The 17,036-nt window shown below is 41.9% G+C and overlaps 1 protein-coding gene and 1 long non-coding RNA gene across 2 annotated transcripts; both read left to right on the forward strand.

Moving 5' to 3' along the window:
• Positions 1-3,730: 3,730 nt before the first annotated feature.
• Positions 3,731-4,378, forward strand: LOC136200544 (uncharacterized). Its single transcript, XR_010673381.1, has 2 exons — positions 3,731-4,016; positions 4,126-4,378. It is a non-coding gene; the product is annotated as an uncharacterized lncRNA (long non-coding RNA).
• A 9,229-nt stretch (positions 4,379-13,607) lies between these two features.
• Positions 13,608-14,335, forward strand: LOC136235861 (peptidyl-prolyl cis-trans isomerase-like). The gene has a single exon (XM_066025931.1). The coding sequence runs from the start codon at positions 13,685-13,687 to the stop codon at positions 14,201-14,203; it is 519 nt and encodes a 172-aa protein (XP_065882003.1). The 5' UTR covers positions 13,608-13,684; the 3' UTR covers positions 14,204-14,335.
• The last annotated feature ends 2,701 nt before the right edge of the window (positions 14,336-17,036 follow it).

The following is a 17,036-nucleotide window of genomic DNA, read 5'->3' on the forward strand; positions in this document are numbered from 1 at the left end:
TATATCTCAAATATAATTTATAACCTGAAAAATATTTCTATTCCAATGAATCACATCTCGAATATAATTTGATAATTATACTGAGATATAAAGAATTGGTATAAAATATAATTTTCTTAATAAATTATACTTGTAATAGAAAGTTTGCGTTTCTAATATAGTTCACGAATTTATTAGAATTCCAAATATAATCAGTTAAAATTTTAAAAAAATACCCGGACAAAAATGGGTATCTACACCCTGGATGAAGAACTTTGAATTAACGTTGGCGAATGCCCATCAACGTCCTGCCTGTCCCCCTAGGGGATTCCTTTCTTTGTACAAAAGCCACGTGGAAAGGGGTTTCCGTCTTCCCCTCCCCAAGTGATGGGAGAAATCCTTGACTACTTTGGAATCATCGTCAGCCAGCTGCATCCAAACGGCTGGTTGGATGTAGCTCTGGATGCTTTTTGGCATCCAATTTGGGGGTACACCTTACTCCTCGAGTTTTTCGATCCCTCCATAAGCCTTCTAAGCGGAAAAGTGAATCCTTTATAACTTTCGTTAAGTTTAGAGGCTATTCGTCTTTTAGTGATAAGATGTCTAATGTTCATCTCTGGGACGAAAAGTTCTTCTTCGTCAAGCTGAAAGAGGGCGAATCTTTGGGATTCCTAGCGAATTGGAACCACAAACCTCAACATATGGCTGGCGATTTGATTCAATTGACTCCCCTTGAGGAAAATGTGGCGAATCTCATGAGGAGTATCAAGACGGATTTCTGGACATACGCTGATGCCTTAGAATTTATGATGAGCGGGGTTCCGTTGGTCTGCCGAGTGGGGACTCAGATCAACTATGTGAATTTTACCCAACTTGATGAAGGTACCTTTATTCTTCCTTGAACTTTGATTATTTTATTGTCCCCTTGTCAGGGAGTTGTCTCAAGCCAGTTGCGCCCTTGTAGAGAGGCGAAAGAAGATGAAAGAGCTGGAGGCAAAGAAGGATGTGCCGGTGGCGAATCCCAACAAGAAGGACGGGAAACGCCTTTTAGAAGGTGCTCCACTTCCTGCGTGCAAGAAGACGAGGGCGGCTCCCGCGGGTGGAGCAAAGCTGCTGGCTGATGCCTCAAGGGCGGGAAAGCCCAAGATTGATTGGTTGGGCTTTAATCAGGAACAGGTACAGTTCTTCCCTCTTACTCTGCTTTTTGTTATGGGTCCTAATTCCTGCTTTTTCCATTTAGGTGACCAAACCAGACTTAGGGAAGTACTGGTTCACCAAATATGGAGAAAAGGGAACCCTTGAGAGCGAGTCGGTCATAAATGACTTGGATGAAGCCATTGGTCAGCTGGGAAAGGTGCAGGAGAGCCGAGCCAAGTACTCTGGATCCGCCCATGCTAAGATGGGAAAAATGGATCTTCTTACGGTAAGTTTCTCATTGTTTCATATTTTTGGATGAAAGAATGATCTCAGTTTTGTGGACCTTGTTTTCTAAATGATCCCTTTTTTATCAGGCATATGCCCATATGTGCACAATGGAGGCGGATCTTCTCCAAGGTGTAGCCGATAAAGCCACTATCAAGAAGTTGGAGAATGAAGTGGTCGTCATCAGTGCCAATGCGACTACCTCCATAGCTCTTAATGAGAGTAAGAACGCCAAGATCCAGGAGCTGGAGAAGAAAATAGCCGAGGATGTTAAGGATCACAAGGCTGCTTTGTTGAATATGGAGATTGTCGCACCCTGGCTTCCGGTTTTCAGGTCGGGGTCCGTGGCCGGCTCGATCCGCCTTTCTCGTGTTTTAGGGTTTCGAGTCGCCACCAATCATCACTTGGGAATACATGTGCGAGCGTGATTGGTCGCCCTATCTGTTTGGATTGACTCTGTATGGTTTGGTTTTGATAAGGACGGTCTTCGGAGAGATTTAGGGTTCGTTTTTCCGGTTACGTGTAGGGAAGAGATGTGATCTCACCCTACCCCACCCGACGTATCGGTACTATTGTGATATTACGTGTTTGCTATTTGCTTTGCTTTGAATTATCGATATAAGTCAGGTACTCACGCGTGTTTTGGGGTTATTTTAGCATCTAATTCTAATGACGTTTTCACATCGATTAGAATTAATTTGGTTATGAATTCGAATGCCGTTTTCACATCAATCCGAATTAATTTGATTATGGATTCGAATGACGTTTTCACATCGATCCGAATTAATTTGGTTTATGAATTCGAATGACGTTTTCACATCGATTCGAATTAATTTGTTTTATCTTTTATTGATTCGAAATAACATTTTGAATTGATTTATTATTTTTTTTTAAATTACGTGTATAGCATACACGTAATCGTATTTTATTGAATTAAAATTCAATTTTATTTTACGCATATCACATATACGCTAAAAAATATGAATTTTAATGAAGGACATTTTCAAATATATTATTGAAATTCAACTTCAGTAATGCAATAAATATATATAAAGTATAAACAAATTAATAATAATCTTTTACACATATGGAAAATAATTTTACCTTGAACAAAGGTGAAACTAGATTAGGCAGCAAACTCTAATTGCATTTTATGAATTAATTTAAACTACCTAAATAATAATATAATAATATAAGTGAAGTTAAAAATTGATGGATAGTAAAAAGCAATGTTATCAGAACCGGACCGGACATCGAACCGGATTGGTGATTGGGTCACGAGTCACTTGGTCAGACCGGATGGCTTGGATTGGTCGAACCGGATGACGTAATAAATAAATAAATAATATATTAATTATATTTATATATTAAAATTATATTTATATTATGATAATAGTCTGATATAATATCCACAAGAGACACAAAAGTTCATATACACAATAATGTAATATAATATCCACAACAGACAAAAGTTCATATCCAGAGGCAGAACAAAAGTTCACTTTAATAAATTAAATACACAAAAAATTTACTGATATGATAAATAAATCCACAAAAGTACACTTTAATAAATTAAATACACAAAAGTTTACTGATATGATAAATAAATCCACAAAAGTTTACTTTAATAAATTAAAATTACTGAAATGAAATGAACACAAACCTGGAGGCAGAACAAATCCGACCGGTAGCAGAACAAAGGACGGAACAGAGCGGAAGAGAGGCGGAGTCGCGGCGGAAGTAAGGCAGAGTCGCAGCAGAAGAAAGGCGGAACAGGGACGGAGTCGATCGGTGTAGCGGAGTCACTCGATCGGTGGAGGCGCGGACTCAAGGGATGGAGGAGAGGAGGCAGAGGATCGATTTCGTTTTTACTAGAACTTAGGGTTTATTTTTTCCTTTTCTTTCTTTCTGATCTAATCTCTAACACATTTTTTTTTGACTTTTACTAATTTACCATTTTAATTTCAGAATTTTTAAATCAAAATTTTAAGTTTTAAAAAAAAATAAAAAAAAAATGAAAAACCGGGGTCACACCGGTTCCCAGGCTGACCGCCGGGTACCGGGTCAACCCCGGTTCTCTCCGGTTATTTGATTATTCAAATAACCGGAGTGGCTCGGACCGGTTTTCTGGCCGGTTCCCGGTCCGACTGGTCCGACCGGCCGGTCCGACTGGTCCGACCGGCCGGTCCGGTCCGAGCCTGCTAACATTGGTAAAAAGGGATTAGAATGCACTAAAAAAAAAAATCAAATGTGTTCAGTTAAGTATGTTGGGCCGAAGTTGGGTTATAAACTTGGAAGAATTCAATTGAGACAAATCTGGATTAGCAGGGATCAAATAAAAATAGACAGAATTATGGAGGGTTAGAAAAGTAAAATACCCATTATATATTTATCCTTATTTTCTGATTTCCAGCCACATCTCCTTCTTCTTTCTCTGCCATTCTCTTGAAATCTGAAACTCCACCCATGGCTTCCATAACCGCTTCCGTTTTCTCCCATTGCTGCCGGCGACTCAACGACGGTGGCGCTTCCCTTTTCTCCTGTATTGGGCTTCTTCGATCGACGGTGACAGTTGCCTCAACGGTGGAGGATTGGCGAACGGCGGAGACTCCTCGGTGAGTGTTCACTTCGTTTTCTTCGTATCTTCTCTCCGATTCTCCTCTTTTGCTTAGATCCCCGTATTTGCGGCCCAGATCTAACATTAGCGTTTTTATTTTCTTTTAGATCTCTGTGATTCCTGGTGACCGGAGTATGGAGAAGGATGAAGGAGGTCTCTCACCAACGGTTTCTGGCGAATGGAGATACAGGAAGAGGCCGGAAAATACAGATCCGTTATAGGGAAGAAGCCATTGATGAAAAAATTTGTTTTTATTAAATTTGATCGATCTGATATTTTTATAAAGGTTTTCTGTTGTTTTCGGTTGATTATTTGCTTAAACACAAAACAAAGATTTCTAAATAAAAGCCATTTACACAAGATGATTTTCTGAAACTAATTAGCTTTTTAGAACAGATATAATTTTTTATAAAGTCAATATTACAATATAAATTGTAACCAAAGTCAATATTAACTTTAACTTTAATATACGATGTTACATCATAATTTGCAATTCAGACTTTAGACGTTTCTAAATATAGTTTACGACAAATAAATAAGCATTGAAATGTTAATTCGATTGATTGACATCTGAACTTTAATTAATAAATTATAATTCGAATTCAAGCAAATTCATTTTTATTCAAAATACGAGGAACACATCTCGAATAAAATTCATAATAGGTTAAAATTATACCTTTTTTTTTTTTAAAGAATGAAAGAATAATATTAAGAATCAGCCCTGAGGGCAGGAATCAAAAACCGGGGTGGTACATTCCACCATTCCCCGCAACCAGACATAGAACCAATAGCACGAGCTAACACATAAGCCGACTGGTTCGCTGATCGTTTAACAAAGTTAACCTTACATAGCCTAATATCCCGTAGGATCTTTTGACAGTTTGAAATAATTCTTCCAACAATACTATAACCGGGTTTGTCCTGTTGAAGAGTAGTGACCAGCACCTGGAAGTCCGATACAATCTCCACATTCGACCATCCTCGACCTTTCAGCCAACCCAGCACTTCTCGCAGCGCCATAGCCTCAGCGGTAAAGCCATCGCACGGCTTGTCCATTATCCCACACCGCCCAACTACAAACTGGCTCTCATCATTTCTCACCACCATTCCATAGCCAATCTGCCCAGTGTTAGTAAAGACTGCAGCATCAACATTTACCTTGGTGTTACCAGGCCTCGGGGGTATCCAAATAGCCGGCGCAGGACGTGCAGGCGGATCAATCGATTTGTGTAGGAGAGTTTGCGCCCTTTGCCAATTTCGATAGAAAACAGCAGCTTCGCTATAGCAATTCTGCGCAGGCAACTCCACATTATTCCACACCCACTCGTTTCTGCTTTTCCATATCGACCAGCAGGTCATAGCAGCCAGTTCCAAGTTGCACCTGCTTGCTGAACCCTGTAATTTGCACCAAAAACCAGTAAAGTCACTCGCGATGCAGCTGTTGTCGCCCAGGGGCATCGAATGCCAGACTTCTTTGGCCTTCGGACAACCCACGAGTGCATGGTATGTATCTTCCTGCTGAGACGCACATCTGGGGCAGCCAACAGACACGTCAACTCCTCGACCCCGTAACGCAATCATCGTTGGAATACAACCCGAGAGGGCCCTCCAAACCAGGTTAAAATTATACCTTAATTCTATTAAGTCGCATTTTGAATATAATTCGATATTTTTACCGATTTATATCGAAATATGACAAATTAGTCTTAATAGCACAATTTTTTCCCTAATAAATTATTTTCAAGATAATACCATATATTCTGGATAATTCATGAATCGTTCAAATTTTGAGTGAAATTTATTAAAAATTTAAAAAATTGGTCCGGACAAAAATGGGTATCTACAGCTGCCCCCCTTTGTATATCTCCATTGAAAATGGAGTATACAAAGTAGACCGAGATACCCATTTTGGCGGGTTTATTATACAATAATAATAATAATAAAAAAAAGGATAGAGATGAGTGTTTGCAGTCTTTCCGCTCATGTTTGAATTTCGCTTTAGATAATTGTGTATCTGAAACGATTGAAGTGTTTTGAAATAACTTTGACCGGCCATTCTCCGGGATGGATGATTTTGATTGGATGATTGTGTGTAGCTGGAACGCTTGAAGTGTTTTAGAATGACTTTGACCGGCCATTCTCCGGGATGGATTTGAGTGGAATCCTTTCGCTTGGACATTGTGACTGTCTGTCCTGCTGTTTGGACTGCTACAACAATCACGTCCTGCTACTTAGACATTTGTGTCGCTACGCCCTGCTACTTAGACGCTTTGACTGCACCCTGCTGCATAGGTACGGTGGCTGTCTATTCTGCTGTTTGGACTGCTACGACAGCCACATGCTGCTTCAAGACGTTTTCGTCGATCCGCCCTGACACTTTGACTCCACCCTGCTGCTTAGATGTGGTGGCTGTCTGTCCTGCTGTTTGGACTGCTACGACAGCCACACCTTGTTGCAAACATGTTTTCGCCGTCACGCCCTGCTGCTTAGACGCTTTGACTACACCCTGCTGCTTAGATGCGATGGTTGTCTGTCCTGCTTTTTGGACTGCTACAACAACCACATGTTGCTTCAAGATGTTTTCGTCAATGTGTCAGGCTGCTTGGGCACCTCGACTGCACCCTGCTACTTAGATGCGGTGGCTGTCTGTCCTGCTGTTTGGACTGCCACAACAGCCACACCTTGTTGCGAACATGTTTTCGTCGCCACGTCCTGCTGCTTAGACGCTTTGACTGCACCCTGCTACTTAGATGCGATGGTTGTCTGTCCTGCTTTTTGGACTGCTACAACAACCACATGTTGCTTCAAGATGTTTTCATCGATGGGCCATGCTTAAACGGTTCGGCTGCACCATGCTACTTAGATGCGGTGGCTATCTGTCCTGCTGTTTGGACTGCTACGATAGCCACGTCTCGTTGCGAACATGTTTTCGTCGCCACGTTCTGCTACTTAGACGCTTTGACTGCCCTGCTGCTTATGCTCACCCAACCTCTTCTATATGTCTTTCATGATTGTTCGGTTGGTGACTTCGGTCATTCCATTTGATTGTGGGTAGTATACTGAGGCGAATCTATTCTGGATGCCTTGATTCTGGCAAAATGACCTGAATTCCTCACAGTTGAACTGCGTTCCGTTATTCGTGGTGATTGTGTGGGGGACTCCGAATCTCCCAACAATATTGTCTCTCACGAATTCTACCATTCGCTCTACACTTATTGTGGAAACAGTTTCGGCCTCTACCCATTTTGTAAAGTGATCGACAGCTACCACTACGTATTTCCTCTGTTTCCTTGTGGAAGGAAAAGGACCGACGATGTCGATACCCCACGTGGCGAATGGTCGTCCTTCGATGATGGGCTTTTGCAGATGCTTAGCTGTATGGGGTTCATTCACATTGACTTGGCAGTTGTGGCAGGATTCCACTAATTTCTGAGCATCAAGCTCCGCAGTAGGCCAATAGAATCCAGACAGCCTGGATTTCTTGAAAATGGCGGCGGATGCTTCGTGGGCTCCACATGTGCCCTCGTGTAATTCTCTGATAATCTCCTGTCCCTCTTCTGTTGTGACACACTTCAACCAAGGCTGGCTAAAAGATTTTCGGTACAGGTGATCATCTATCATGGAGAAATATGCTGCTTTTCTCACCATCCGCCTAGCTTATTCTTTGTCTTGAGGCAAAGATCCATCTGTAAGGTACTGCTGGATCGGCGATCTCCAGTCGCCTGCGGCGTATGTAAGAATAGCTATGATTTCTGAGGTGAATGCTGGTCTGGTTTTCACCTCGAATGGGCACTCAAGATCCGCCCATTGATCCTTGCTAGAAGCCAATTTAGCCATGTGGTCTGCTTCTGTATTTGATCCTCGAAGCACATGGATCAACTCCCTTTTTGTTTCTTTGCTTTCCAAGTGGGTCAATAGCCTTTTGGCCTTTTCCACATATTTGACCAGGGTTTCATCTTTTACATCGAAGTTTTTGATTACCTGATTGACCATCAGTTTGGAGTCACTATAGATCACAACCCGTTTCGGTGTGATCTCTTTTAACAGGCATAGTCCGAGTATTAAAGCCTCGTATTCTACAGCGTTGTTTGTCACGAGGAACTCTAGCTTCGCAGCATAATGTATCTTGATATACTGAGGACCCTTGATTACTACGCTTATTCCAGCACCTTCTGCTGATGAAGCTCCATCGGTGTACATCGTCCATTCTTCCAACTTTGGTTGAGGGGGATTAATATCTTCCTCTTTGAATTCGTTCACAAAGTCTGCCAAGACTTGGCTTTTTAAGGCGGATCTGCCTTCGTAGCGGACGTCGAATTCGCCCAGGCAGATAGCCCATTCCATTAACCTCCCCGGTGTTTTTGGCTTCTGTAATACCTTCCTCATTGGTATGTTGGTGCGAACAATGACTGTGTGGGCTTGAAAGTATGGTCTGAGGCAGATGGAGGTAACGACCACGGCTAGCGCCATCTTATCCAATCTTGAATACCGAGTCTCGGCGTCCTTCAGGACTTTGCTAACATAGTAGATTGGATATTGTTGACCTCCTTCTTCTCTGATCATGACAGTGCAAACCGCTTTATCAGTGACAAAAACATACATGTATAAATCCTCACCTTCAAGGGGCTGACTCATTAAAGGCGGTTCTGTGAGGAAACACTTGATGCCTTCAAAGGCTAGCTTGCAATCTTCGTTCCATTCAAACGCTTTTTGCTTCTTGATCACTTCGTAGAATGGCTTACATCTCCGTGCAGAGCATTAGATGAATCTCCCAAGAGCTATGATCCGCCCATTAAGGCGTTGCACCTCTCTAACGTTTTGTGGAGCTTTCATGTTCAATACGACTTTAATCTTGTCTAGATTGGGGCCCACTCGCTTCTAGCTGATCATATATCACATGAACTTCCCGTATGTTTCCCCAAAAGTGTACTTCTCTAGGTTCAGCTTGATATTGTGATGGCGAAGGACTCCCAAAACCTCTTTTATGTCCTCAGCATGCTTTTCCATTATGGTGCTTTTGATGATCATGTCATCAACATACACTAAGAAGTTATTGCCCTTCCTTCCTTCAAATATCTTGTTCATCATACGCTGGTAGGTTGCTCTAGCGTTCTTAAGCCCAAAAGGCATAACCTTAAAGCAATAGGTTGCCTGGTGCGTTACAAAGGAAGTTTTGATCCTGTCCGACGGTTCTATGGGGATTTGATGATAGCTCGACTTCACATATGTAAAGGAATATATAGCATGCCCCACTGTTCCATCAAATAAGATGTCAATGCAAGGTAAGGGACAGTTGTCCTTGGGACACGCCTTATTGAGGTCTGTAAAATCAATACACATGCGGTATAACCCGCCTACCTTCTTAACCAGGACCACGTTCGCTAGCCATTGCGTATAGATAACTTCCTCAATGGCGTCTGCTTTTTTCAGCTTGGATATCGCCTCCTCAATCACCTTTTGTCTCTTCGGACCATGATTCCTTCTTTTCTGAGCCACAGGAACCGCATTTTCGGCGATATTCAGTTTGTGGGTGATCACGCCCGGGCTGACCCCTATAAGGATCTCGTCCTTGCATGCAAACACGTCTTTTGACTCGAGGAGGACCTTCGTGACATCATTTTTAATCTCTGTTCTCAACCCTTTGGCTATCCGTACTTGCTTCCCATCCACAATGAGGAACATTTCCGTATCTCCCAAGGCGGCTGTAACAAGCTCATCTTCTTCCTCGTCCCTGGATTGAGGGCGGATTGACAAAGATGCGGAGTATGTTTCTTGAGCCACTTTCTGATTTCCGCTGATCATTACCCCTCCCTTAGCCGTAGGGATATACATTGCCAAGTGGCATATTGATATTAGAGCCACCACTTCTAAGATAAAAGGACGTCCCAAGATGATGTTGTAAGCCAATTGTCCATCCATGATAGAGAACTCGAGATCTCCAATCCATGCCTGATCCTCATCTGCCAATTCACATTCTAAGGTCACTTGTCCCTTCGTTTGGATCGTATGGCCTGTTACTCCCAAGATGTCCACAATGGTGGTCTCTATCTGGATTGAGTCGACTTTAAGCTTGGCGAAAGCTCCTCTGGTGATAACGTTGCATGAACTGCCTGTATCTATCATCACTCGCTTCATCTCTCATCCTTCTACCATCATGGTGATAACAAGATCGTCCGCGTGTGGAGGAATTGCTGGACTAATGTCTGCGAACAGGCGATTGAGTGATGCTCTATCAAGGGCGGTTGTTCTGGATTTTTTAACTGAGGGCTGGTATCCTGGTCCGCCAGTGATGACATTGATAATGCCATTAGCCTTCTTTTTTGGACCATCTTTTGGCTTATCTTCATCTCTCTTTTTGTCATTCTAAATGAACCTATCCAACTTCCCTTTTCTCAATGAGCCTCTCGATCTCCATGGCCAGTTCCCAAGATGCATCTGTTTCATGTCCATTTCTCCTATGATATCTGCAATAATTTTTGGGGTTTCTCCCCGTATTGGTGTATTCCCCCCTTTTGGTTTGGGGTATGAAATTCTCCGCTTGTGTTGGCTATTTTCTAGCCACATCAGCACTTCACTTTTAGGGGCGTTCAATGGTGTGAACGATGGTGTATACGCCGATTTGTTCCTGAAACTCCTCCGTCTACTTCTGGAGGATGAATCGGGGAGCTTTTCCTTCTCCTTATCTCTCTTTCGGGATTCGTCTTTCCCTCTTTTAGGAGGAGAAGCAGATTCTCTTCGTATGTCATCAACTTCCATGAAATCCTTGCATCTCTCCATTAATTCTGCAGTGGTCCTAGGCTTATGTCTGATCAAATCCTCTTGTAGGCTTTTGCAGGTCGTATTCTTTATCACTGCTTCAACAGCCATAGGAACGTCCACATCAACTACTCGGATGCATAGCTTGTTGAACTTGTTGACATAATCTCTGAGGGATTCATCTTCCTTTTGCTTTAACTCAAAGAGCTTTCACGATGAATACTGGCGGAATGCTTTCTGTAAACTTTGAGCAAACTTACCTACTTAGCTGATTCCAGCTATCTATTGACCCTGGCAGAAGAGATTGAAACCAGTCATACGCCGGTCCTTTCAGTGTGGTTATGAACATTCGGCACAAGACTGCTTCATTATCGCCATTAATCGCAAGCAACATGTTGTATTTCCTTGCATGGGCCTCAGGATTTATCTTCCCCTGAGTAGCTAGGTATGTTTGGGACTTTGAATTGCCTATCAGTTTCTGCGTCTTCGATCCGCCTTGTGAACGGTGATTCTCTGTTAGCAAAAGGATTGTGCCTTGCATTCTCCTCATTCTGCCTTCGCATTTCCGCCCGAACCTCCTCAGCTATGAAGTTACGATCCATCCTCAGGCGTCTCATACTATGGGATCTACTCTGTTGAGAGGAGGAGGAGGAGCTAGACTGCGATGAGGGATCCGATGGTGATCATCTACCACCTCTACCTTATCCTCTAGGTGGGGGACGTCCGCTTCCTCCTTGTTCTGGCGGTGGTAGCGGTATTTCCTGGTGAGGTGATCTGGTCCGCCTTCTACGGTAGGAACGGGATCTGGATCATCTTCGTCCACAAGATCTGGTCCGCTTTCCACACCTTGGATCAATACGTCCGCCTTGCGGGTGACTAGGATCCGCGGCCTCATTGGTTTGCCCTTGGCCAGCCTGTGTTCCAGTTAGCATTGGAGGTACCTGAGGATCGTCAATAGTGATTCCTGGATTAGCTGTATTCCTTGGGGGAGCCTGATGGTTCCTCCGACTCCCTTCTGGAACCTCTTCAAATAGTCTCCTATTTGTTGGCAGAGCACTTCCTCACTTTGGATTGGTGACCACTGAATCCGTAGGTTGAGAGAGCAAGAAGGCTGAGTCACAACGAGCCCCCGGCCTGATAAAGGCAGTCTGCCATGCTGATGTCCTCGGCCTTGGCGGAGGACGGTTCAGAGGTGGAATGGTTCTCGTTGTGGGTCCACCTACGACGGGATTCGCAAGGTAAGCTCTTAATCGATTCGCCATAACTGTTCCATGGAGGTTTCCCACCGCTTCTACGCAAACATCCATGAAATACTCAGGCGACATTTCTCTTTCATCCTGAACAGTCGGTGCATCAGGATCTATATTGTCGGCGTTTGTCTGAGGATTATTGACTGAAGTTGGTATTGAAGGTGTTGTTATTCCAGTTGAAGGGTTCGACCCTCCACTTGCCATCTTTATGATTGTGAACTAAGTCCTTTTATGATTAGAACTTCCACATTCACCGCACCAATTGATGACTGGTGATGAATTCTTGATCGGCTTTCTTCCCTGTGGGTCACCATTGGGATCGGCGGGAGGAAGCTCCGATGCTAAAGTTAGTAAAGTATAGAAGAATAAGCTGTAAGCACGAAGTAGGGTTTAGGAGAGAGTGTGTGTGTACCTCAATAGCTTGGGATGCAAGCTATTTATTCTCATATAGTTGTAACTCCGGAAACCTAGAAAGTCTCTATTAATACCTCATTAATGACGGTTACTGGTCTTATTCAAGTATGACCATTAGCACATTAATAGGTTATTAGTTGCCTTTATTGGGAATCGGCTCTACCGTTTAGGGGGCGTATCGAGGTGAGATGGCGAGTCTCCCAAGTGTTTGCTATTGATGACGTATTGAGGAATTTATCTGATCCGCCATCCAGGTGGCTTACTTGATATGCTATAGCTTTCACGATCCTCCTTTTACACGGTCGTTTGGTTAATTACCTTTTTGGTCCCGTAAATAATATCTGGATGTTATCAATACCATTACTAAAAAAACATAAAACCATGTAAGTGCGTCCAAAAAAGATTCAAGACAATAGCAACAAGTTTTAACAATTATGATCAAGTGTTTTTGTGATAATTCATGGTCATGATCTTGGAACAAATAAAATTAAACCATTTTTCTCCCATTTTTTCCTTCTTCTCCATCTTTGAATTTTTTTTCTTCTTATTTTTCAGCTTTTGTATCAACTTAACACTAACACACGATTTTGTGAGTTGGAGTTAATTGGAGATTTTAGTATAAATTAGGGAGCTAATTGGTGATTTTTAAGAGTTTGGGTATGTAATTGAATTCTAAGACTTAGATTGGGCCTTAAGCCCTAATTTTATAAATATATATATAACATCAAATTAGACTGGGCAAAAACTTACAAATTACAAGTCTTTTAAGAATTGAAATAGACACGCAAATTAGAAACAGGTACATATACCGTTACTAAAAAAACATAAAACCATGTAAGTGCATCTAAAAAAATTCAAGACAATAGCCACAAGTTTTAACAATTATGACGAGGTTCATGGTCATGATCTTGGAACAAAAAGTTGAAAGCCATGCTAAAATTAAACCATTTTTCCCTTCTTCTCCATCTTTGAAATTTTTTCTTCTTATTTTTCAGCTTTTGTATCAACTTAACACTAAGATTTTGTGAGTTGGAGTTAATTGGAGATTTTAGTATAAATTGGGGGAGCTAATTGGTGATTTTAAGAGTTTGGGTATGTAATTGAATTCTAAGACATAGAATGGGCCTTAAGCCCTAATTTTATAAATATATATATAACATCAGTTGTTGTGAACCCTAAGGTCATTTCATTGATTCAATTTTCAATCCACGAACAGAGCAAACAACCATCAGTTTTCTTTTCTGCAATGGCAAACCCTAAGGTGTTCTTCGATATGTCGGTCGGCGGAGATCCGGTAGGTCGGATAGTGATAGAGCTATACGCGGATACAACACCGCGAACGGCGGAGAACTTCCGGGCTCTTTGCACCGGTGAGAAAGGCGTTGGAAGTAGTCGCAAGCCCTTGCACTACAAGGGATCATCATTCCACCGAGTGATCCCTGGATTCATGTGCCAAGGAGGCGATTTCACAGCCGGGAACGGAACTGGAGGCGAATCGATCTACGGAGCTAAGTTCGCTGATGAGAATTTCATCAAGAAGCACACAGGACCAGGGATCTTGTCGATGGCTAATGCAGGGCCTGGGACGAACGGGTCGCAGTTTTTCATTTGTACAGCGAAAACAGAGTGGCTGGACGGGAAGCATGTGGTGTTTGGGAGAGTTGTGGAGGGAATGGATGTGGTGAAAGCCATTGAGAAGGTTGGATCTTCCTCCGGCAGGTGTGCCAAGCCGGTTGTGATCGCCGATTGTGGGCAGCTTTCTTGAATCAAAGCATAATATTGTATTGTTTGATCAGACTCTACTGTTTTTCAAATTGCTGTGTTTGTTTATTTTCCCCTGTTCTGCTGTTCATCAGACGTATGCTTTGTTAGAAATAAAGTTAAATAATTTCTTCTATTTTTTTTGTTACAAATTTTATTACATTTTGAGGTATTAGTGTAACCTGGATCTTGCCATCAGAAATATCTGATGTTAAGGATGTGATTTTGGAACCATTCATTTCTTGAGTGACTACTTTCTCAAGGTTCTGTAGATGCATTTGGCATACTTCTCCATCTCCTCAAGTGCAGCTTCAGATTATAATTTTTACCACAATATTACTTATCTCCTGTCATTGCAAGTTTTGTTGAAATTTACATGCTTTTGTATACATGTGATAAGACTATTTGATCAATCTTGTTTTTTTTTTAGCTTCACCACACAAGTGATAAGACTTATCATTCAATTATCTCTATATTGCCTGTGATAAGACTTATCATTTCCAGAATGAAATAATTCAAGCACACAAGTCATGTCAATTGTACTTGTTATAAAGTTCCAAAAACTCTTATCCACAAGCATGCGTCCATCTGCTAAATCATTTTCTCTCATTCTCCGTCCATCTGCCTTCATTAAAGCATTGTAAGGTTGATCGAATCCTGCTATATTGAGGAGACGGGCTTCCATGTATGACCTCCCATAGGATGTAACAGTTCTAGAAACTGATACTAACGCATCTAAAGCCATCATTTGACAATTAGAGAAGTCCTTTTTGTGAAGTGCTTCAATAAGTGTTTCTACAACCTCTTCCCTATAAATACTCAATCTTCCGTGGCTCGGCCTGGAAATTTTTTAACGCGTAGAAATCATTTTACATCGACATGCGCGCTTACAAGAGTTATTTACTATGAATGATGTTAAGGAATGAAGGCATACCAAGAGATCAAGCTGAAGAAGAAGAGTAGCAATGGCAGGTTGCTGTTCCATGGGAGCCATTTGAAGATACACTAGAAACGTATGTATTGTACTAAATGATCCTTCTCCTCTAATTCTGTGCAAGATCTCATTGCAGACAGTTCTTCCGAAAAAGCATAGGAAATAAAAAAACTCCGGACGTCAGCATGGAAAGAGTTCAAATCAAGCATAAACAAAGAAGTATGTTTAACTGTATACTTCAAAATTGTATACTTGATCAATGAAATGGATGCGTACAGATATCTGTTTAACTGCCTAAGCTCCGAAAGAAAATCTATGCATATACCTATGACATTATCACTTCCAGAATGAAATAATTCGAGCACACAAGTCATGTCAATTCTACTTGCTGTAAATTTCCGAAAACTCTTATCCACAAGCATGCAACAAAGAAGTATAGAAATAACGGACTTTTGATAGAGAAGAAATTCAAAATGAGGATAATATAATTCACCAGGTCAGCACCAAAAGAATTGAAGGTTTACCAAAGGAGAAAAATGGTAAAGGGTAAAGATGAGAATTAACTTGCATTCTGTTATTCCAGGTGGACAGTTTGTTATGGCTAGGGTGGAGGTTAGTTATGCTTAGGGACAGCTGGGTCTCTAGAATGTACCGGGGAGTTCTATATTAACAGTTTTCATTATTGCTTGAGGTAGCAAATATTTTATTGTTATTTCTACTTCTTAGCAGGGCTTTATCTACGATAGAGACGTGATGTATTCCTGAGGGATTGAAGTTCATTCAATCAGTTTCCTTTCTATAATATCTCAGTTCATCACTATTTCTTCTTATTCATTTTTCTAGGTTTCTTGGTTATTGCTGCACTTGTTTCCATCATGTGGCGCCGTCAGCAGTCCAAACTCATGCACAGGCCAAAATCGATTTGCAAACAAGAGTTGAAAGTCATGATGAGATTTTAAGTGCTATTCAGAGGTCTCTATCCTCTTTCCAGCAATTGGTTGAAGATCGAATGGATGGATTGGAAGCTCAGATCCAGAAAAATAAACAAATAGTAGAAGACTCAGAGGATCCAGAATCACATACCTCCGGTAACCAAGGTCTAACCGTTCTACCTGAAGGGCGAGTGCTCTTGCAAGCTAATACCAAGTTTGGCCATCCCACTAATTCCGCTTTCGATTCCGGTTGGCGACCTAACCATTTCGAATGAGGATCCATGTCTTTGCCTAAGGTGAAATTGCCCGAGTTTACTGGCTCCGAACCTCAAGCCTAGATTGCCAAAGCAGACCTCTATTCCTCCGTTCATCGTACAAAGGATTCCATGAAGCTCAGCCTGGCACAGATGTGTATGACTGGGGCTGCAGTCACTTGGTATTTCCGACTACTCCAAGATATTCCACAGCTGACTTAGGATCAATTTAAAATCCGACTTAACGCTCGATTTGGCCGACGTCGAACTTAGAATCCATATGAGGAGGTGCGATTACTATTTCAAACCAAAGGGTAGATGAATATATAGAGGAATTTGAGTCAGTTACTGCCTATATCCCAAAACAATATGAAACTCAATTTTTGGGTTATTTTATGGGAGGCTTCAAGGAAGAAATTGGAAGATGGATACGCTATCATAAACCTCAGACCTGTGAAGCAGTGATGGAACTTGCTAGAGATGCAGAGTTGACGTTTAGTCCGCCGGGAAACCGGCTCCACGTGCGCGATAAAGGAGGAGCGTTACATCACCCAGGTACCCCTAATTTACCCGCTTTTAATTGGCGTCAGTCAAATATAAAAGAATCGAGTCAACCTGACCCAAAAATAAAACCACCCGATCCCACCACCCCAAAATTACTTGATACACTCACAAATCGTAATTCACAGCCTAATCCAAATTCTACTCCCAATCTGC

This window comes from Euphorbia lathyris, chromosome 7, assembly GCF_963576675.1.
Source record: "Euphorbia lathyris chromosome 7, ddEupLath1.1, whole genome shotgun sequence".
NCBI classification, from domain to species: domain Eukaryota; kingdom Viridiplantae; phylum Streptophyta; class Magnoliopsida; order Malpighiales; family Euphorbiaceae; genus Euphorbia; species Euphorbia lathyris.

Bases quoted from the DNA above. Each gene is read 5' to 3' on its own strand.
- LOC136235861 (XM_066025931.1), top strand. From the start codon at position 13,685: ATGGCAAACCCTAAGGTGTTCTTCGATATGTCGGTCGGCGGAGATCCG.